Genomic DNA, 20,327 nt, shown 5'->3' on the forward strand with positions numbered 1-20,327 from the left:
GTCGTGTTGAGGAAACAGGGCATCTGCAGAAGGACTTAGATTAGGAGAATGGGCAAAGTAGTAGCCGATGGAATACTGTGTAGGGAACTTTATGGTCATGCACTTTGGTAGAAGGAAAAAGCTGTAGACTATTTTCTAAGCGGAGAGAAAATTCAGTAATCAGAGGACTTGGGAGTCTATGCGCAGCGCTCCCCAAAACTTAACTTGCAGGTTGAGTTGGTGGTAGGAAGGTAAATGTAATGTTAGCATTCACTTTCAGAGGACTAGAATACAAAAGCAAAAATGCTGAGGTTTTATGAGGCATTGGAGATTTTTGACCAGTTTTAGGCCCCTTATCTGAGCTTAGAGAGTTCAGAGGAGGTTCATGAGATGATCACGCTAATGAAGGGGTTATCGTCTGAGGAGCATCTGATGGCTTTGGGCCTGTAGTTATTGGAGTTTAGAAGAATGAGAGGGGATCTCATTGAAACCTATCGAATACTGAAAGGCCCAAGTATAGTGGATTTAAAGAGGATGTTTCCTATAGTGGGATATTCTTGGACCCGAGATCATGAGGAATTTCTTTAGTCAGAGGGTGTGAATGTATGAATTTTATTACCACTGATTGCTGTGGAAGCCAAGTATTGGGTATATTTAAAGTGAGGTTGATAGACTCTTGATTAGTCAGGGCATTAAAGGTTACAGGCAGAAGACAGGAGAATGGGGTTGAGAGGGATACTAAATCAGCCATGATACAATTGGGGAGCAGGCTTGATGGATTGAATAGCCTAATTCTGCTTCTATGTCTTATAGCCTTATTAGAAGAAATGTTATAGTAAGTCTAATACCTCACCTGTCTAGCACAGACAAACAACAGAGGAACTCAGCAGGTCAGGCAGCATCTATGAAAAAGAGTAAACAGTCAGTGTTTCGGGCCGAGACCCTTCATCACAAATCTTGATGAAGGACCTCAGCCCAAAACATTGACTGTTTATCCCTGCTGCGTTCCTCCAGCATTTGGTGTGTGTTGCCCTGGATTTCCAACAGCTGCAGATTTTCTTGTTTGTGATTCTATCACACCAGACTAAGCAGGTTGTGCCCTCCATTACCCATCTACAGTAGCTACAAAGTGCATCATCTACAAAAGTCACTACCCTACATAAACAGCACCTTCCAAATATGTGACCTCTATCATCAATAAGGGTAACTGAGCATTGTCACTGAAAGCAAATAGTGGAATTCCCTAGACAAACATTCATCGGAATGATGACTCACTATAGCTTTACAAGGTCATTCAGAGATGGACAATAACTGCCGGCCTTGCCAATTATGCACAGGTCCATGAAAAATTAATAAACTTAAAGAAAAAACAGTAGACTTGGCATTCTGTAAGAGCTGAACAGACTTCATATGAACTGAGGTGAATCTTTTGGCATTTATTTTAATGACTAAATACTTCTGGAATAAGCCTTTGCATGCTACAGCCCTTCTGGAATTTCACGCATGTACTGCTTACGAGAGGAACTGTCAGGTTTTAACTAAATGTTAGAATATTTAAATATAGAATATCAGATAAGATGGTTTTCTTGGTCTGTACAGCTTCAAAATCCTCAAATATATAATTTGTATATGCTTCCCTTCTCAAAATCCTTCTACATTTTCTTTCCTGTATTTATTTCACAGAGAAATATATATTTTTCTCAAAACACAAATCCAGAAAAGCATTTAACATTTCAATAACCTTCCGGCATTAATCCTGAATCTCTGTTCGCTTGTTATCAGAGAAATAATACAACTCCATAAAACTCTGAAATCTCATTTTAACTTCATTTCTTCAAATGAAAACGAACAATTTTTTAAGCTTTCTCCTCTAAAACTGTAATCTCTTTGTACAATTTTACTGAACTGTCATAGATCATGATGCTAATACATTAATCTTACTGAGGTTCCCAAAAGCACACATGAACGGAATTGATGCTCAACTAATGTCCCTAAAACCACATTGTTCAATTTATAGAAAAATCTCTTGCCAATGTATTAAACAAAATTCTATTTGCTATTTTTGTGCAGCTTCTGTCCAGATTCTTGACAACTCTATTTCTTCATTGATAGTGATTTCACTGTCTTTCACTGTCATGTGAGTACACATTCTCATTTCCATTTCCTCCCAAAGAAAACCTCTGGCAAGTTTGGCAGAAGTTTAGTCTTCTGTTATCTCCCTCAGAGTTTGCTATGTGCCTGATCTTGATAACAGCAAACTCTGCTGCCACCCCCATCCTTATACCAGAGCTAAATCCTTCGAATAAATGTAAACAAAGCCCTCAATTCCTGAGGCAAACCATTTCTCACAACAAGCTAATTTGAAAAAAAATCAAATTAAGTTCAACCTATATCTTTTACAGTACATACATCATTGCTTCATGTTTGCCGACAGATATAACTTCATAGCCTAGAAATTCTTCTGCCTTTCAAGAGGCAACTTACATAGGGCTTGCACGGGGGGGGGGGGGGGGGGTGATCTGTTTATGATAATACTTTCTGACATGAAGCTCAAGGTTTTGAGATATGCTCACAGATCCTGCATGCTGCTTCTCTAATAGTGGAAAATAGGGCAGGTCATAGATGGGCGATGGGAGGGTGACGGAGGTGTGGAAAGAACAAAAGGCTGCGTTTGAACATGATACTTGTTGGGAGTGCTTGCACGGGTATCAACGACACGACAGCCAAGATACCTGTATATCAACCCAAAATAAATGCAAACTCCTGCTTATTTTAAAAAATAACTTTCACTTTAATACACATCTTAATGCTCTTCTCATTATTTCTACATGGAAACTGTAGTGTTTTGAAATATTAATGTGGCAAATACTGATGCAGTAATATATCAAAATGCAATAAATCTTCAAAGGGATTTCAAATACTTTGACTGCTTATCTGTTCTTAATCAACAGAAGCTGAAGGAAATATCTTTTTGCTCAATGCTGACTATTAGACCAGGCTATTGACAATTAATATACACAATCATTGGTTTACAGCATAGCACCAGTAAATTAAAGACTCAGTTTAAAAACCAACATAAAGAAATACATACAATATGTACATACTGAAAGAAATTAATATTTTGGCATTAGTATTTAAATACCATAAACTTTATATAAACTTATAGTGCTAACTTTCAAATCCTTCAACTTTAGAGACAGCAGTAAATGCTCTTCAAAAATGGGACTTATGAGGTATGAAATGTCAAGTTCTGATAATATAATTTTAAGTGCAAAAGTTACAATTTTCATTAGTACTGTACTGAAGCTTTCTAGAAGTGATATGGCACCCCACAGCACAAACACTGATAGACATCTTAACAAAGGAAGAAATCATTTCAAGGATCTCACTGGATGTGACATAGCAGAAAGGAAAGCAGTCAGCAAACAACTTTGTTAATGACAGACAGGAAATACAACTTGGACAGGTACCTTGTTAAAAAGGGAGGAATTTATCAGTAGAATGTTGAATTCAAAAGAAGTACAGCTCCAAAAAGAACAGGCTTTAAAAGGTTTTCGCTAAAGCATCATTTGTGCTCATATAAAGATAAGCCACCAAATGGTTAATATAGAAACTATTAGAAGTGACATTACAAAAGGAATGCGAGGCTGTTGTATTGCAATAGAATAGAGGTGGCAAGGTTTGGTTTTAGGCTTGTCATCAGGCATCTGAATGGAAACCCTTTGAGAGTTTTCTTCTTTGCTTTCTTGTGCAAGTGAAATCTCTGCCGTTTCCTGCTTTCCTTTTATCTCATCTTCTTCCTGTACTAACAGAGGCATTTTCTTTGTCTGCTTTCATGACAGAAGACCAAGAGAAAAAGAAATGAACAGATGCAAGATGGGAAAGTAAGTGTGAAATTTTTAAAAAAAATGTGTTCAAAGAGAAAAGGGAACAAAATGGCAAAGGAAGGAAAAGGATCAAAAAAATGTGGTGAAGATTTGGGTTTCAGGGATTTTCCTAGGTGGATTTTTAAATTTGAACTTCAAAATTGAAAAGAAAATGAAAGCAAAGATGATATTTTTCAGAAACAAGGAGGAAAGGAAAAAAAGAATAAAATGTAAAATATTAAAAAACAGAATAGGGCTCACTTGCATTTTGGTAGCTTTTTTTGAAAATGTGTGATCATTTCTTCATGCAACCTTTAGCCAGCCATGCACTGTTAAATAGGCATTCATAAAGCTTAGCAATAGAAGTCTTCACAGTTAGTCTTTGGAACTGCAAGAATAGAAAAACTTAATGTTTGTCATCTAGCAACTAAAATAGAACTGGGCACTGATGATATCTGTTTGAGCAAATAAAATTTCAGCATTCACAGCACAATTGTAACCAACTTTACCTCTGGCTTCTTTTCAGAATGTAAACCTGAAATCACCATGGCCTGTACGTGGATAAAGTTATTAGTTTTAGATACTACAAGATACAATTACCATATACACTTCTGCCTCAGCAGCAAAGAAATGGCATACTTTATCAAGCACCTGGTTTAAAACAAACTCCTAAAACTAGAGTCGTACATCTAAACAGCAAGGACTATGGTCATCCGGGAAGTTACTTTAAACAGGTGAAGGTACATAGGCAGGGGCTAGCATTTAAAGAAATAGTACATAATTTGGCAAAACAGTATATTCCTTCAAGAGACAAAACCCTAACAGGAACAATCTGTAACCAAAAAGAGAAATTAAAGATAGGATTAAATCACAGTAAGGCTTGCAGAGTTGACAAAAATAGCAGGAAGCCTAAAGCATTTTAGAACGCAACAAAAAAGAAAGGTTGATCAGGAAATTTGCAGGGAAACATAATACATGAGAGTAGCTTCTGAGAAATGTTTAAACTGAGAACAAAAGCTTCAATAGGTAGGCAAAAGGGAAAAGGCCACAGGGAAAAGCTAGAGACAAGAATTTATAATACTGGAGGTATTAAACAAATGCTAAAAAGATGCCAGAAATATTAGAATATAGACTAACTGATGAAAGAACTAGCATTATTAAAGAAGTATTAGAGAAGTTGTTGCTGTTCCTCTGCACATTGGGCAGCATTTCTGCCACTTCCGTAGAATTTGTCTGTTTTTTTATAAGGCCGAGTTGCTAGCTCGATGCTCAACCAAGCATGGAGGAGAAGCATGCAAGGAGCCAGCCGGATTCAAACTCGAGACCACTGCCTCCAAGTTTGGTGCTGATGCCAATATGCCACTGGCTGGCTTACTAGAGAAGTTGGTGAACATAAAAAGCTGTAAGTTCCAAGAATGATCTACATTACATTGTTTTAAAAGGCAGAGCTAGAGAGCTGTTGGATGCATTTGATGTCATCTTTCAAAATTTAAAAGACTCTGCAGATTGGAGGGCAGCAAAGGCATTTGTTAATTAAGGGAGAAAACTGGGCTACATTGAGCTGCTAGCCTAAATGTCAGAAGTTAGGAAAAGAGCTGAAATCTAAAACGAAGACTGTAAAATGTCGATTTTACTCTTTTTTCATAGATGCTGCCTGGGCTGCTTATTTCTTACAGCATTCTGTGTGTGTGTTGCTTGGATTTCCAGTAGCTGCACATTTTCTCTTGTTTGTGATTGAGAAAGCCTATTAGTGTTAGGAAGACTCTCTGGATTTAAGAACGGGAAATGGTGTTTGACTAATTTAAGGAAATGACTGGTTAAATAATATGGGAATGCAACATACTTAGATTTTTGAAATGTTTTTAAGGTCCCACAGAGAAGGTTTATCCACAAGATTAGTGCATATGAATTTAGGAATGATAAACAATTCTCATTAAATCAGAGTGTAACAGGCAGGAGGGAAATAATGGAAATAAATTGTCCCTTAGAGGTTACCAGAGCATTACTTCAGGATTGCTGCAATTAGCATATGTTTTATTTCCAAACTTGATGACGCAGATTTAGGTGGAATTGCAAGTAGGCAGGAATAAAGAGATTCCAAATGGATCATAGACAAACTGAGAGTGTGGATGAGTATATGGCACACTGAATGTAATGTGGAAAAATGCCATGTCACCTCCTTTAGTTTATTAAACTAAAAATGGTGACATTATGAGGAAATACTGGCATTCAAAATGCACTCAGGCATTCCTGTACAACTGTTCCCAAAATCCAACTTGCAGGTTCATCAAGCAATTAAAACAGCAATTGACGTACAACCCTTTCTTATTAGAGGGTTTGAGGATAGGATTAAAGAAGTCTTTCTGCACTTACATGGGAACCTGACGAAACTGCAGCTGGATTATTGTGTAATATCACTCTCCTATTCAAAACCCATTGAAACTTTCACCGAAAATGAATATTCTTACAGAGCTCAGCAGGGCATCTTTTTTCCTGTGGTCGTGGACTCCAGAACCAAGGGTCAAGAATAATGGGTAGGCCATTGCAGCACTGGAGGTGAGGCTGCATCTCTGCTTGCTGCCCACAACATGTGGTTAATGATGTTAAATCAAAAATCAAATTTTGAAACCAACTTAGATTATGAAATTTCTACCTCAGCTTACAATGGTTGTAGATATCTTTAGACATTGTGTTAATGGAATATATTACCAAAAACACCATACCAATTAACAACACTGTTCCTGCTCATTCTTATCTTGTGAATTTTTATTCAAAATCCAGTTTCTGAGAAGAGATTTGTTTGCTGTTAATGAACTTTTATTGATAGCATGACAGTATTACCTAAACAAAGCTCTGTAACCTCCAATTTTCATAGGAGTCCATCACTGGATAGATCCTAATTAAATACATTGACCTATCAAAATTACCCCAGCACATACCTTTCATGCCTTTGACCCATTTCCAATCAAAACCCAATTATTTTGGCGACCTAACATTCAGTGACATTGCGTCAGCAGTCTTCCCTTAAATTTTGATCACTAAACATTCAAAATCACCACAATATTCCGTTCAAAACATAACACCAAAGCCTTGCTGCTCCATTTTTTTTTTCAAAGTCACTGATTCTATTATTGCTAGGTGTGCAATCTCCTTCATTATTTTCTGCTATAATTCCCTTTACCCAAGTTCCTTCCAGCCATTGAGCATGATGAGGTTAAATTGTAGAAATTTCTAACCAAGCTAATGTTTGAACCATTTTTGCAATTAGGGATTCAAATGATTAAAAGGAAACAATTCTACAGATGTATTTGTGATGGACCACCATTGTATGAAGTGCTCGTGACAAATTACCACCCGTAAAAAGAATGCAAAATGTCTTAATGGCAAGTGGCAACTGGCATGGTTTCCACTTCGGAATACACTGTGACAAATGTGGCATATGTAGTTAGCATTATGTTAACACATCTCTGTGCAACTTTCAGATGACCAGCCTTAGAGGCACAATTTCCAAGGCAGCCAGGCAATAGCAGCAGAGAGCTACCAAGAGCGGGCTGCAAGTAAGGCAAAGATTTCATAATGGTGCATTTCCATGCCTCCTTCCCTAGAGTTAGTTACCCTCCTACTCCTAATCGGACCCTTGTGTTGCCCAGAGCATGGTACATAAGAGCATAAGAAATAGGAGCAGGAGTAGGCCATCTGGCCCATCAAGCCGGCTCCACCATTCAATAAAATCATGGCTGATCTGGCCATGGACTCATCTCCACCTACCTGCCTTTTCCCCATAACTCTTAATTCCCCTGCTATGCAAAAACCTATCCATCTTGTCTTAAATATATTTACTCCACTGCTTCATTGGGCAGAGAATTCCACAGATTCACCACTCTCTGGGAAAAGCAGTTCCTCCTCATCTCCGTCCTAAATCTACTCCCCGGATCTTGAGGCTATGTCCGCTGGTTTTAGTCTCACCTACCAGTGGAAACAACTTTCCTGCCTCTATCTTATCTATCTCTTTCATAATATTTCTATAAGATCTCCACTTATTCTTCTGAATCCAGTGAATACAGACCCAGGCGACTCAATCTCTCCTCATAGTCTAACCCACTCATCTGTGGAATCAACCTGATTAACATCATCCGCACTGCCTCAAAAGCCAGTATATCCTTCAAGTAAGGAGACCAGAACTGCACACAGTACTCCAGGTATGGCCTTACCAGTGCCCTGTACAGTCATCGAGTTATGTGCACCATTTTCTCATTAGTTACCCTTTCTCAGCGAGCTCTTTATGCAGTCACAGACAACCATCTTGGACTGTGTATGAACTGTTTCCAGCCAGTTTTGAAGTTGCCCTGTAAAGTGTCCTGTTGTCAGCAGAGCGATCCATGCACATAGAAAGTAAATGAAAAATGCAGCGTATTGTGTTCAATTCTTTTCCTGGTGACCAATTTAATGGCAATTGTTTCCTGCAGCTAGGACCTCCATTTTATGTTTTAAGCTGTGAAATGTGCTGCACGTTAGAACAAGTATAATGCTGGGAAAATGTTGGATGTGACCATTTTGATTTTGCGATTGACAGAATTTTACTTGGAAATGATCACCAACATGATATACACTGCTTCTGGATCACACAGTGCTAAAAGACTATCCAATCCAATGACTAGGCCTTTATAGAGTAATGACAAGTATTTATCAAACTTGTAAAGCAGAAGTAAGAATATTCCAAACATGGCAAAAACTGTTAGACTTAAAAACCAAACAAAAGAAAAACCTCAAATGGTTAAATTTCAACAGGATGATGCCAGGGTCGTCACTACAGAAACATTTTTAATATCATCCTCTCTTTCTACAGTGGACTTCTCAGTTCTAATCAACCTCCTGTTAAATGTCTCAGACTTATCTGAAATGAGTTAATATGCCTATTTGCAACTCTACTGTCTTTTAATCAAGAGGTTAAAACACAAAATTCAAAAAGTGCATTGTAAAATGCCTCACACACACTAAACTTTATTTCTTGGGATTCAAACTTTGAAATGGCCTGGAAATACAGTCAGTGGCCACTTTATTAGGCACAGTGGTACATCTGCTTGTTAATGCAAATATCTAGTCAGACGGGGTGATTTCAGCATCTCAGAAACTGCCGATCTCTTGGGATTTTCACACACAACAGACTCTGGAGCAGAGGTTCCCAGTCTGGGGCCCTCGGACCCCTTGCTTAATGGCATTGGTCCAGGGTTGGGAACCTGTGCTCCAGAGGTGTGAAAAACAAAAAAAATATCCAGAGCACCATTTCTGTGGGTAAAAACGCCTTGTTATGACTGAGGTCAGAGGAGAATGGCCAGACTGGTTCAAGCTGACAGGAAGGCGACAGTAACTCCAATAACCGCAGGTTAACAACAGGATCTCTGAACACAACACATTGAACCTTGAAGTGGATGGACTGCAGCAGCAGAAGACCACGAGCATAGGCTCAGTGGCCACTTTATTACGTACAGGGAGGTACTTAATAAAGTGGCCACTGAATGTATGTCAAGCAAGAATTCAGTTCAGTGCACATGCCACTGAAAGATCTTCGGTGATGCAGGTTATCGTCATGTTATGGGAGCGTGTATGTGTTTGTGTTGGGGGTGGGGTGATTGATGGATTCCTAGAAAACATATGTATCGCAAGTCAACAGCGCCTGTGGCAAAAAAATGATCGTCGGAAAATACTACTGCACTCCCCCCACCCCACATAACTTCCATTTATTTCTTCTCAGATTTTTAGACAGTGATTTCTGAATTCAATAAGGGTGATTTTCCATTACCTGAAAAGACATAATATGTGGGGAGGAGGGGGTGGAGGGAAAGGAATTGCCTGTAAATGTTTGAATCATAAATTCATAATTCATTAAATTGGTTAAGTAAATTACAATTGTATTTCTATGTTATATTGACTGTCCTGTTGTACATACTATTTATTATAAATTACTATAAATTGCACATTACATATTTGGAGATGTAATGTAAAAAATTTTTACTCATGTATCTGAAGGATTTAGGAAATAAAGTCAATTCAATTGATTAACTCATTTGCTGGATTAAATGTTATGGTAAGAGCTCTAGATAGGAACTTCTAGGTGCTACTGTAAAATTTTTACAAATGATTTCAATTTCCAACTCGAAGTTTTCGTCTCTTCAGGTTCAGTCCACCTCATATTTGGTTCCTCAGTTACGGGACTGTAGATCATCTGCTTTACAAGTCGCTGGCAAAAATGTGCTGTGTAGTAAGATCAAAAATGCAACAGAGTAACGAGAGATGGTTTAATTAAAACTGATTCTGAGAGCAGCTAAGAGGGTGGATGCTGGGTGGGGGTAGGTGTATTTCCTCTTAACAAGGCATCTAAAATAAGGGGGCAAGAAGTTTCACCTGAAGTCACCCATTTCCAATGGGGGCAAGAAGGAATTTCTTCTCTTAGATTTGAGCCACAAACATAGTGCCATTCAAGATGGGAGTCTGACGTTAAAATTACAAGAGAGTCAGGAATTGGGGGAATGAGTGGAAAAATGTAATTAAAGCCAAGACTGGATCTACCAAGATCGTATTGAAGAGCAGAAAGTACTTGAGGATCTGATTACTCTGCTGTTGCCTCTATTATATAATGATGCATTATTACAAGAAACCTATTTTTTTCTTGGAGAAGAAAAAAAAATCTACTTACTTCTTCTGCACCAGCTGGAACCTGCCCATTGACATTCAAGGTCCTAAAAGGCGAATGTGCCGAAAGCCGTTTATCCCATTCACTGGGGCGTGGTTCGGGTACAGACTCCATAAAGTTCCTCTTCAGTTCACTGATACTAGCATGATGTTTCATTATTTCATCCTGGGTTTTGTCTAGATCCTATTTCGAACAATTAAGGAGAAGAACATTTTCAATTCCACATTAGTTTTTTCCAAGTTAAAGGAATGGGCCGTTTAATTTAAAAGGGACCATAAATTAATTTGGCATTTTTGAGAAAAAGCAAGCAAAATAGCAGATATTTTATTCAAATATATCTTGTTATAAAATATATTTGTATAATTAGTTTTGCTATTTAAAGTTAGTAAAGATTTTAGTGAAGAGCAAAAACAAAGCATTGTATTTTTAACAATTTCTTTCCTTCTTCTCATGGAGTTCAGTTCAGGAATTAAGTCTTGTGACAACCCTCTAGTACAAGGGATCCCAACTTGAGGTCCATGGACCCCTTGGTTAATGGTAAGGCTCCGTGGCATTAAAAAGGGTTGGGAAACTTTGCTCTAGTACCTCATCCGGCTGTTCATTCTTCATGGATGGAGTTGAAAAGTGACTATTGATCAGCTACCCGTTTGTGCTGGAGTGTTCCAGTAGATCTCAAATTTATCCTTGACCAATCGAAGGACTTTGCAGTAGGGGTGGTGGACACAGTATTGGCCTGGTTTAGGGGAGACACTAAGGAATTTCAATTCTCTCCCTCCCGCCTCACCAAGAAGCAAACAAGAATAGATTTGACTGACCATTTTAGTGAATACCTCTGTACAACATCAAAGTCTTCAAGTACACTGCTCAGTAGTGAACACTCTGAAAATCAATGAATCAATATGGAAACCGGAAAGAAACAAACTTCCAAACTATATTGTTTGGACATTAGCAGCATCACCACAAATCCTATTATTTTTTTCCCCCCAGCTGCCTATTAACTTACCACAAAGTTTGAACACAGGCACAGATGAAATGGAACACACACGCGGCCAAAAGCAACATAATCTTTGTTCTATTTATAAGCTTATGGATAGGAAGTGGTATAAGTAGTACATTCCAACTTAAAGGGACAGTGACGAAGAATAAACATTAAATTTGCTTGATATATCCAAAAATTTAAAGAACGAATGATCCTTTGAATTTCTATTTTTATATAATGGTATGTATCAATTTACTGGACCTTAGGCAAACTTTGCTGCTTATTTACGGGTATGAGACAGCAAGAAGCTGAAGTGGAATTGGGCCATTCAGCCTCTCATGGTTTCTCCACTATTTAATGAGAACATGGCTGACTCACTTTTAATCTCAGTGCAAGTTTCCTACACTAAACCCACCTTGTCAAATTTCCTTAATGTATCCACAAACCTCCTCCAAAAGGACCACAACCCTGTCATGGTATGGAGGCTTGCACACCTCAATGATCTGGAGACTAACAGCAGTGAAAACTGAGATTAAGCTACTGACATGATGAAAGAAGCCCTGAACACCTCCAGAGATGGAGCTGCCCTAAACACCAGCGGTGTAAAGAGCAGCTAGAAGAAAAATCCATAAACCTAAAATGAGCTACTGAATCCAAAATCAACCTCAGTTCTATGGAGGAGCTGAAAACTTAATGGGAGTAAATACTGCCTGCACAATCGAACTAGGTGATCAAAAGTTAGTCCAGGTGCTATTAAGAAGATAGCATAGTTTTCCTTGTTAAGATTTTCAAAGTCTGAAATGTATATAAAAAAAGACTGATGTGGTAATAAAACATTGAGGACCCAACTCCAATCTCCAATTTGCAGCAAATCAGGAGAATTCAGCTAAAACTGAGTTAAAATCAGCATCAAAATATCTTCAAATTTTCATCACTATCCATGATAAAATTTGACCCATTGAATCTGCTTCGTTGTGGCTGATCCATTTCCCTCTCAGTCCCCAATCTCCTGCCTTCTCCCCATATCCCTTCGTGCCCTGATATTCAAGAATCTATTAACCTGTGTCTTAAATATACCCAATGACTTGGCCGCTGCAGCCGCTGTGGTAATGAATTCCAGATTCGCCACTTCTGACTAAAGAAATCCCTCCTCATTTCTGTTCTAAATAGATGTCCCCCTATTCTGAGACTGTGTCCTCTAGTCTTAGAGGCCCCCACCACAAGAATTTCCACAGCCATCTTCTGCAAGAAGAGGCCATCTGAACACTAAAAAAAAGTGTTCAGCTGCAGTGACGTCAAATGACTAGTTAGCCTCACATATTTAAATAGAACAATTCTCTGGTGAATTGCCCAAGTAAGTTTTACTGAATGTAACTGAACATATTCAGGAGAACTAATTTATAGGGAAGGAGTGCTTAACTGAAGGAAAAATTTGTAACAAATCTGTGCCTCCAGAACTTTGGCTGCTAGTGCAGTAACCAGGGCCAAGTAATCAACAGAAACTGTCTTTTTAAGTCAAAATGTACCACCGTGGTTCAAGATTCACCATAATTTAGCAGTGTGTTACTCTTCTCCTTTACTGAAATATACCAGTGTGTGAACATCAGCATTTGCAATGGCTTCATAAGTAATTTTCAGTTCTAAAGTTTCAATCATGTTAACTACACACTTGCAAAATGGATCATCTCTATAAGCCATCTTCGCATCCATATTTTCAAGCAGTTTAAAAAAAATACACACATACACAAACATGCCAATGCTTGCTTGTAAAGAAACAGAGCTTTTATAAACAAAAAAAACCCCATAATAATTTGTTTTTGTCACGTGCAGCGCATGCAACATTGCATTAAAGCGGCCAAAGAATGAAGGCGTAATTGTGGACTAAAGACAACTGTGATGATAACAAGCTTTCAGTTCATACAAACCTCCAACATTAAATTGCTATGCCTGACATAAATGTTTTCACCCTCAATTTTCTTTGATCTCTTCTGCGAAATGAAAGAAGGGAAAAAAGAAAAGCACAAAAATTAAAATGTTGTTCTTGTGGCATTGCAAAGTAGCAAACAAAAAGTGTACAAAGGAAGTTCCATTAGCGCAGCAGAATCTATACAGGATGATCATGGAACCACAAGAACACGCCCAAGTTTTGATCACCAAAAGAAAAAAGCAGAATGAGGCAATTCATTATAGATGAAGAAACAGAGTGAGATTAACCAAAAGAAACAACACTGAATATACAAGGACAAATACCAAGCTAAAGAAATATTAACAAATGCTAACCTTACGCATTTTGACAACTTCTTCTCCATCAGGTTTTTGCTGTATAAAAATTATGGAAAGAGATGATAGTTCAGTGAGGCATGTCCACATGACTTCTAAAGATTTAAAGAATATGCAGTATTTGAACTGGTTTTCATTCCAATTAAGAAACAAACCTGTAATTGATCATTTACTGTAGCAGGAACTGAAGAGTTTTCAGTTTGCTGCGGAAGGGCCTGTGTATTCAGAAATATAAAGGAAAGAATTTTCAATCTCAGGAATCAATTTTATATTAAGCTTTCAAACTTAACGTTCATAAACTTTAATTACATTTCTAAAATTATTAGTTTTCATTCATTAACAGATTAACACAAAAGTGCTCAATCTTCAACTTCTCAAATTGGTCTCTGACAACATTCATTTTCCATCTTAATTTTTCAAATTATATTATGTCTTTAATGCAAAAAAACTTCTGCAGTTTATTCTTCATAAGTATTTGTAAACCTCAACGTTCATTACTGCATTAGGTACAGGCGTTCCCTCCTTTACAAAGGTAGAGCGTTCCTATGAAACCTTCTTAAGTCCAAAATGGCATAAAGCGAAGAACCATTAATTATATGGGAAAAATTTTCATAAAAGCAAAAAATCCTCTTGGTAATGTGAAAACAGGTTACTAATGTAGGTTTTTTGTAAAAGCGAAGTAGTGTAAAGCAAACATTCATAAAGCGGGGGACACGTATATTATTAAACTGCTTCAGCAAATTAAAAAAAAAATCACTTTTTTCTCTATGTATTCCTGCAAATGCACTACAGTAAAAATTCAGTACAGATAGTTCTGGCATAATGTGTGCTTCCATAATGTGAATTGTATATAACAGAAAGGATGAATTAGTGAACACTATTTGAGCAGCAGTGTGATGTCTGCTGGAAACTAAACAACAACTGCAGCATGTCCGACATGTCAGCCCATGGCTGCCTCTTGTGCCAAGATGAGGCCACTGTCAAGAGAGGAGGAGCAACACTTTAGATTCCATCTGGGTAGGCTCCAACCTGATTGCTCTTTCTGAGATAACCCACTCCCCCCCCCCATAATCTCCACACTGACTTACTACCTCTTCTTACCTGCCTATAATTTCCCCCAGGTCCTCTCCTCCTTCCCTTTCTCCTATTGTTCACTCTCCTCCCCTGTCAAGATTCCTTCTTCTCCAGCCCTTGACCTTTCCCATCCACGTGACTTCATCTATCTGCCTTCTTCTCCCCCACTCATCTTTTAATTTTGGTGTTCCCCCCCTTCCTTCTCAGTCCTGAAGAAGGTTCTCTGCCGAAAACATTGACTGTTAATTCATTTCCATAGATGTTGCCCGAGCTGCTGAGTTCCTCCAGCATTTTGAGCTTGTCTAACTTCAGCATTACTTTGATAATTGGGAAGTCACAGGCTATTGACAAGCAAATCACTTCTATGGGTATTGATACAACAATATTAAACAATGCATCATAAAGCCTTTAGTACTTCTAGTGAAAAGTAACAAAATATTTTAAGCACCTTCATTTTTGAATGAAAAATAACTTTGTTATATCAAGCCTAAAACATTAAACCCAACCCACTTTTTCCTCCATGACATAATTGTTTTTATAATGTGATTTTTAATAATGTGAGGTTTCTTAGGAGTGCAACTATCTGGTTATCGCAGAACCACCTCTATTGATTGATAAACACAAGAAAGTCTGCAGATGCTGGAAATCTAAAGCAATAAACACAAAATGCTGGAGGAACTCAGCAGGCCAGGCAACATTTACTGAAGCGAATAGACTGTTGAAGTTTCAGGCCTTAGACCATTCTTGGGACTGGAGCCTTGAACAAGGGTCTCGGCTCGAAACGACAACTGTTTATTCATTTCCGTAATGCTGCCTGACCTGCTGAGTTCCTCCAGCATTAGTGTGTTTCTATTGATTGATGTTTCTATTTTATCAAGAGGTTAAAAAAACAACAGTAAATGCATTTCTTCCAGTAGATCAGTACTGTTCCATTTCGAAGGCAGCGCATTTAAAATTATAATTGTCTCATCTTCAGTCCTGCATCCAATGTTTGCTTTTGCATTTCAATCCGTAATGTCCAGCAGATTTGATTTTGAAAATCAGAGTTGATCTCAAGAAATAAATATTATCACAAATATTGCAGGACTGCACAAGAATAGAGTAACATCTGGCATGAATGTTAGTCTAGAAAAAGTCATGACCTTTATGTTAGCATGACATAAATTCTCTAATATCAAACCCAAAGAGGGGTAGAATTTATATTAATTTCTTAGATCACCACCTTAAAAAGCTACTTTTGAAAATTTTACATCAACTGATCAGTATATAAACTTGAACACCAAAAAAAATGTCATTAACATTTAAAATGCTAAGTATAAATTCAGCTCAAGGTGTACCTTAACTTCTTCAGCTGGTTCCAATCTTTCGTCAACCAATCGTTCTTCATGTTTGATTTCATCCCTCACTTTTTCAACTGCATTTGATTCAGTCACTCTCGCTGTCTCAGCTGTGGGTGGACTACTGACTTCAACTGAATGACTTTGAGATACTGTTGGTGCAGAAGTGGTAATTGGCCTTGGACTTCTGTCAGGAGTCACTGCGACTGCAGCTGTAATGAAATGCATCAAGGTTACTCACTGATGACATGAAGATATTAGTTAATGAAATATTTGGTACTTATTTCCAACCAAATGCAGCAAAGTACAAGAACACCACAAAAAAAATCCAAAGATTAATCAAGGCAAGTAAATGTAAGCAAAATCCAAATGCAAGGCAATCAAACATTTTCACCATGCAGTCCATTGATAACAAGAAAGTGATTAAAAATCTATCTTGAATACAAGAGATCCTGCAGATGCTAGAAATCCAGAGCAACACACACACACACAAAATGCTGGAGGAACTCACCAGGTCAGGCAGTATCCAGGGAAATTTTAGGGTGATTGGGGGAGGTGGGATGAAGTAAGAAGCTGGGAGGTGATAAGTGGAAAAGGCAAAGAGCTGGAGAAGGAGGAATCTGATGGGATTGGAGAGTGGATCATGGGAAGGATGTAGGGCACCTGCAGGAGGTGGTATAGGCAGGTGAGGAGAAGAGGTACGAAGCCAGAATGGGGAAATGAAGGAGAGAAAAAATTACTGGAGGTTGGAATGATCAGTGTTCAGGCCCTCAGGATGGAGGCTACCTAGTGGAGCATGAGCTGCTCCTCCAACCTGAGAGATGGAGCAGAAAAGGAGGCCATGGACCAACATCACAGAACAGGAATGGGGATTGGTATTGAAATGGTTGGCTGCTGGGAAATTATGCTTTTTTAAAAAAACAGAGGAGCTGAGATGCTCAACAAAGCAGTCCCTCAATCTATGGTGGGTCTCGTGTCGATCACAACAACTTACAGGTCCCTGACCCTGACTGCCCCATTTTCACCATGGATGTGCAGTCCCTATACTTTGATCCCCCATCAAGAAGGCCTCAAAGCTCTCCGCTTCTTTCTTGACAAAAGAACCAGCCAATTCCCCTCCACCACCACCCTCCTCCATCTGGCAGAACTGATCCTCACACCCAACAACTTTTTCTTTGGCTCCTCCCACTTTCTCAAAACTCAAGTTGCAACCATGAGCACCCACATTGGCTCCAGCTAGGTCTGTCTTTTTGTTGACTATGTAGAACCAACCATGTTCCAAGCCTTCCCTAGTAATGCTCTCCAGCTCTTCCTGTGCTATATTGGCAACTGTACTGTTGCTGCTTCATGCACCCATGCTGAGCCCGTCAATCTCATCAACTTTGCTTCCAACTTCCACCTTGCTCTTACATTCACTTGGTCCATTTCTCTCCACTTTCTCAAATTCTCTGTCTTTGCCACTGGAGCCAGACTGTCTACTGATACCTTTTATAAACCCATCGATTCTCACGGATATCTTTGACTATAACCTCCTCTCACCTTGTCTACTGTAAAAATACTTTACCTTTTCTTAGTTCCTTCAGCTTCACAGTATCTGGTCCCAGGATGAGGCTTTCCAATCCAGGACATCAGAGATGTCCTCCTTCTTCAAAGAATACGGTTTCCCCTCATCCACCATCGATGGTGCCCTCACTCACTCCTCCTCCATTTCCAGGACATCAACACTCAACCCATCTTCCCACTGCCTTAACAGGGATAGAGCTCCTCTTGTCCTCTCCTACCACCCATGAGCCTTCGCATCCAATACAATCCAATACTCCAGAACTTCCACCATCTTCAATGGGACCCTACCACCAAATACATCTTTACCTCCACCCCTCCCCCACCCCAATCTCTGCTTTCTGCAATGATTGCTCCTTGGTGATTCCCCGTCCATTCCTCCCTCCTCACTAAGCTCCCTCCAGGCACTTAACCCCGCAGGTGGCAGAGGCACTACATCTGCCCATTTACCTCCTTCCTCACCTCCATTCAGAGCCCCGAGCAGTCCTTCCAGGTGAGACAATACTTCACCTGATAATCAGTTGAGGTCATTTATTGTGTCCGGTGCACCCAATGTGGCTTCCACCCATTGGCAAATCCCGATGTAGTCGGGGGACCGCTTTGTTGAGTGCCTCTGCTCCACCTACAAAAAGTGGAATTTCCCAGTGGCCAGTCAATTCCTATCCCCATTCCAGTTTCAACATGTCAGTCCATGGTTTCTTCTGCCATGACTAGGCCACCCTCAGGTTGGAGGTGCAACACCTCATATTCATTCTAGGTAGTCTTCAACATGATGGCATGTACATAGATTACTCCAGCTTCTAGTAATTTTCCCATCCCCCTTCCCTCTTCATTTCCCCACTCTGGCCTCTTATCTCTTCTCCTCCACCTCTATCACCTCCACTTGGTGCTCCTCCTTCTTCCCTTTCTCCCATGATCCACTCTCCTCTCCTATCAGATTCCCCCTTCACCAGCCCTTTGCCTTTTCCACTTCTCATCTCCCAGCTTCTTACTTCATCCCCCACCTGGCTTCACTTATCCACCTTCTAGCTTGTCTTCCTTCCCCTCGCCCTACCTTCTTATTCTGCTATCTTCCCCTTCCTTTCTAGTCCCGATGAAGGGTTTCGGCCTGTAACTTCAACTGTTCATTCCTTTTCACAGATGAGCTCCTCCAGCATTTTGTGTGTGTTGCTCCAAAAATCTACCTTGATTGAGGTTTTCCGTTCAATGCCATTATCTTGCACCCCATTCAAAATTTCAACATTTAGCAGAACACAAAATATTCTACACTTAATTCAAAATAAAATTTGATTTTTACTGCTCCACTGTAGGCTCCCACTTTCTCATGTCTGTGTAAATAAATGATTGAGCCACAAATAAGGACAAGTTTAATAAGCTTAATTTCAATCTTTCTTCATTACTCTGAGTTAACCAAGGGTGTGAACATATTTCTTTTATAATTAAGAAAATTTGGTTGAAAAAATCCACTTTACAATCAGGTAGCAAGTAACTGTTTTATTTCAAGAGTGGCACTAGGGAAGTAATTTGACTGCTGGTCACTGATGAAATGGATGAAAATACATATCTAGCAATTGCCCACAAAAACAATCTATCTGTGTTTGGGGACTCAGTTATCATCATGAGCCAGAGGCAAACGTTTCTGACAATAACTTCAATTTTGAGGGCTCTCGGGTGTCTTGTTGTCAAGGCAATTACTTCTGGATCACCTCTAGAATTCATCTTTAGGTCTGCTTTTGGATTAAGACTAACAAGATCTGGAGTCAAAGTGTACTTGATTTTAAATTCAGCACCAATGCACTGAACATGTTGGTAGATGAGCTTGAGGCTCAGTTGGAAATTGGCAAATACGACATTGTGGGAATAACTGAGACATGGCTTCAAGCGGACAGGGCCTGGGAAATGAATATTCAAGGATATACATCTTATCGAAAGGACAGACTGACTGGCATAGGGGGTGGGGTGACTCTGTTGGTGAGGACTGATATTCAGTCCCTTGCGAGGGGGGACATAGAATCTGGGGATGTAGAGTCAGTATGGATAGAACTGAGAAATTCTAAGGGTAGAAAGACCCTAATGGGAGTTAGCTACAGGCCCCCAAACAGCAGTCTGGATGTAGGGTGTAAGTTGAATGAAGAGTTAAAACTGGCATGTCACAAAGGTAATGATACAGTTGTCATGGGGGATTTCAACAAAAAAAAAAATAGCCTGACGTCAGTGGAGGGAAAGATGCTGGAGTCAATTATAAAAGAGGAAATTACGACACATTTGGATAGCAGTAGAAAGATCAGTCTGAGTCAGTATGGATTTATGAAGGGAAAATCAGGCTTGACTAATCTTCTGGAGTTTTTTGAGGATGTAACTATGAAAATGGACAAGGGAGAGCCAGTGGATGTAGTGTACCTGGACTTCCAGAAAGCTTTTGATAAAGTCCCACATAGGAGATTAGTGGGCAAAATTAGCGCACATGGTATTGGGGGCAGAGTACTGACATGGATTGAAAATTGGCTGGCTGACAGGAAACAAAGAGTAGTGATTAACGGGTCCCTGTTGGAATGGCAGGC

The 20,327-nt window shown here is 39.2% G+C and overlaps 1 protein-coding gene across 15 annotated transcripts in view; it reads right to left on the minus strand.

Annotated features, from left to right (window-relative positions):
- The window catches only part of LOC132380479 (protein 4.1-like), a 167,057-nt gene that overhangs the window by 25,523 nt on the left and 121,207 nt on the right, over nt 1–20,327 (minus strand). For 14 of the 15 annotated variants that reach the window (XM_059949303.1, XM_059949307.1, XM_059949305.1 and 11 more), the window contains 5 exons: nt 16,207–16,418; nt 13,951–14,010; nt 13,796–13,834; nt 13,441–13,503; nt 10,540–10,719 (listed from right to left, as the gene is read on the minus strand). In XM_059949303.1, coding sequence (XP_059805286.1) covers nt 10,540–10,719; nt 13,441–13,503; nt 13,796–13,834; nt 13,951–14,010; nt 16,207–16,418 — 554 coding nt within the window. The remainder of the gene's footprint in view (nt 1–10,539; nt 10,720–13,440; nt 13,504–13,795; nt 13,835–13,950; nt 14,011–16,206; nt 16,419–20,327) is intronic. The other variant, XM_059949308.1, reaches the window with a different exon arrangement.

Source organism: Hypanus sabinus, chromosome 24 (assembly GCF_030144855.1).
Source record: "Hypanus sabinus isolate sHypSab1 chromosome 24, sHypSab1.hap1, whole genome shotgun sequence".
In the NCBI taxonomy this organism is placed as follows: Eukaryota; Metazoa; Chordata; class Chondrichthyes; order Myliobatiformes; family Dasyatidae; genus Hypanus; species Hypanus sabinus.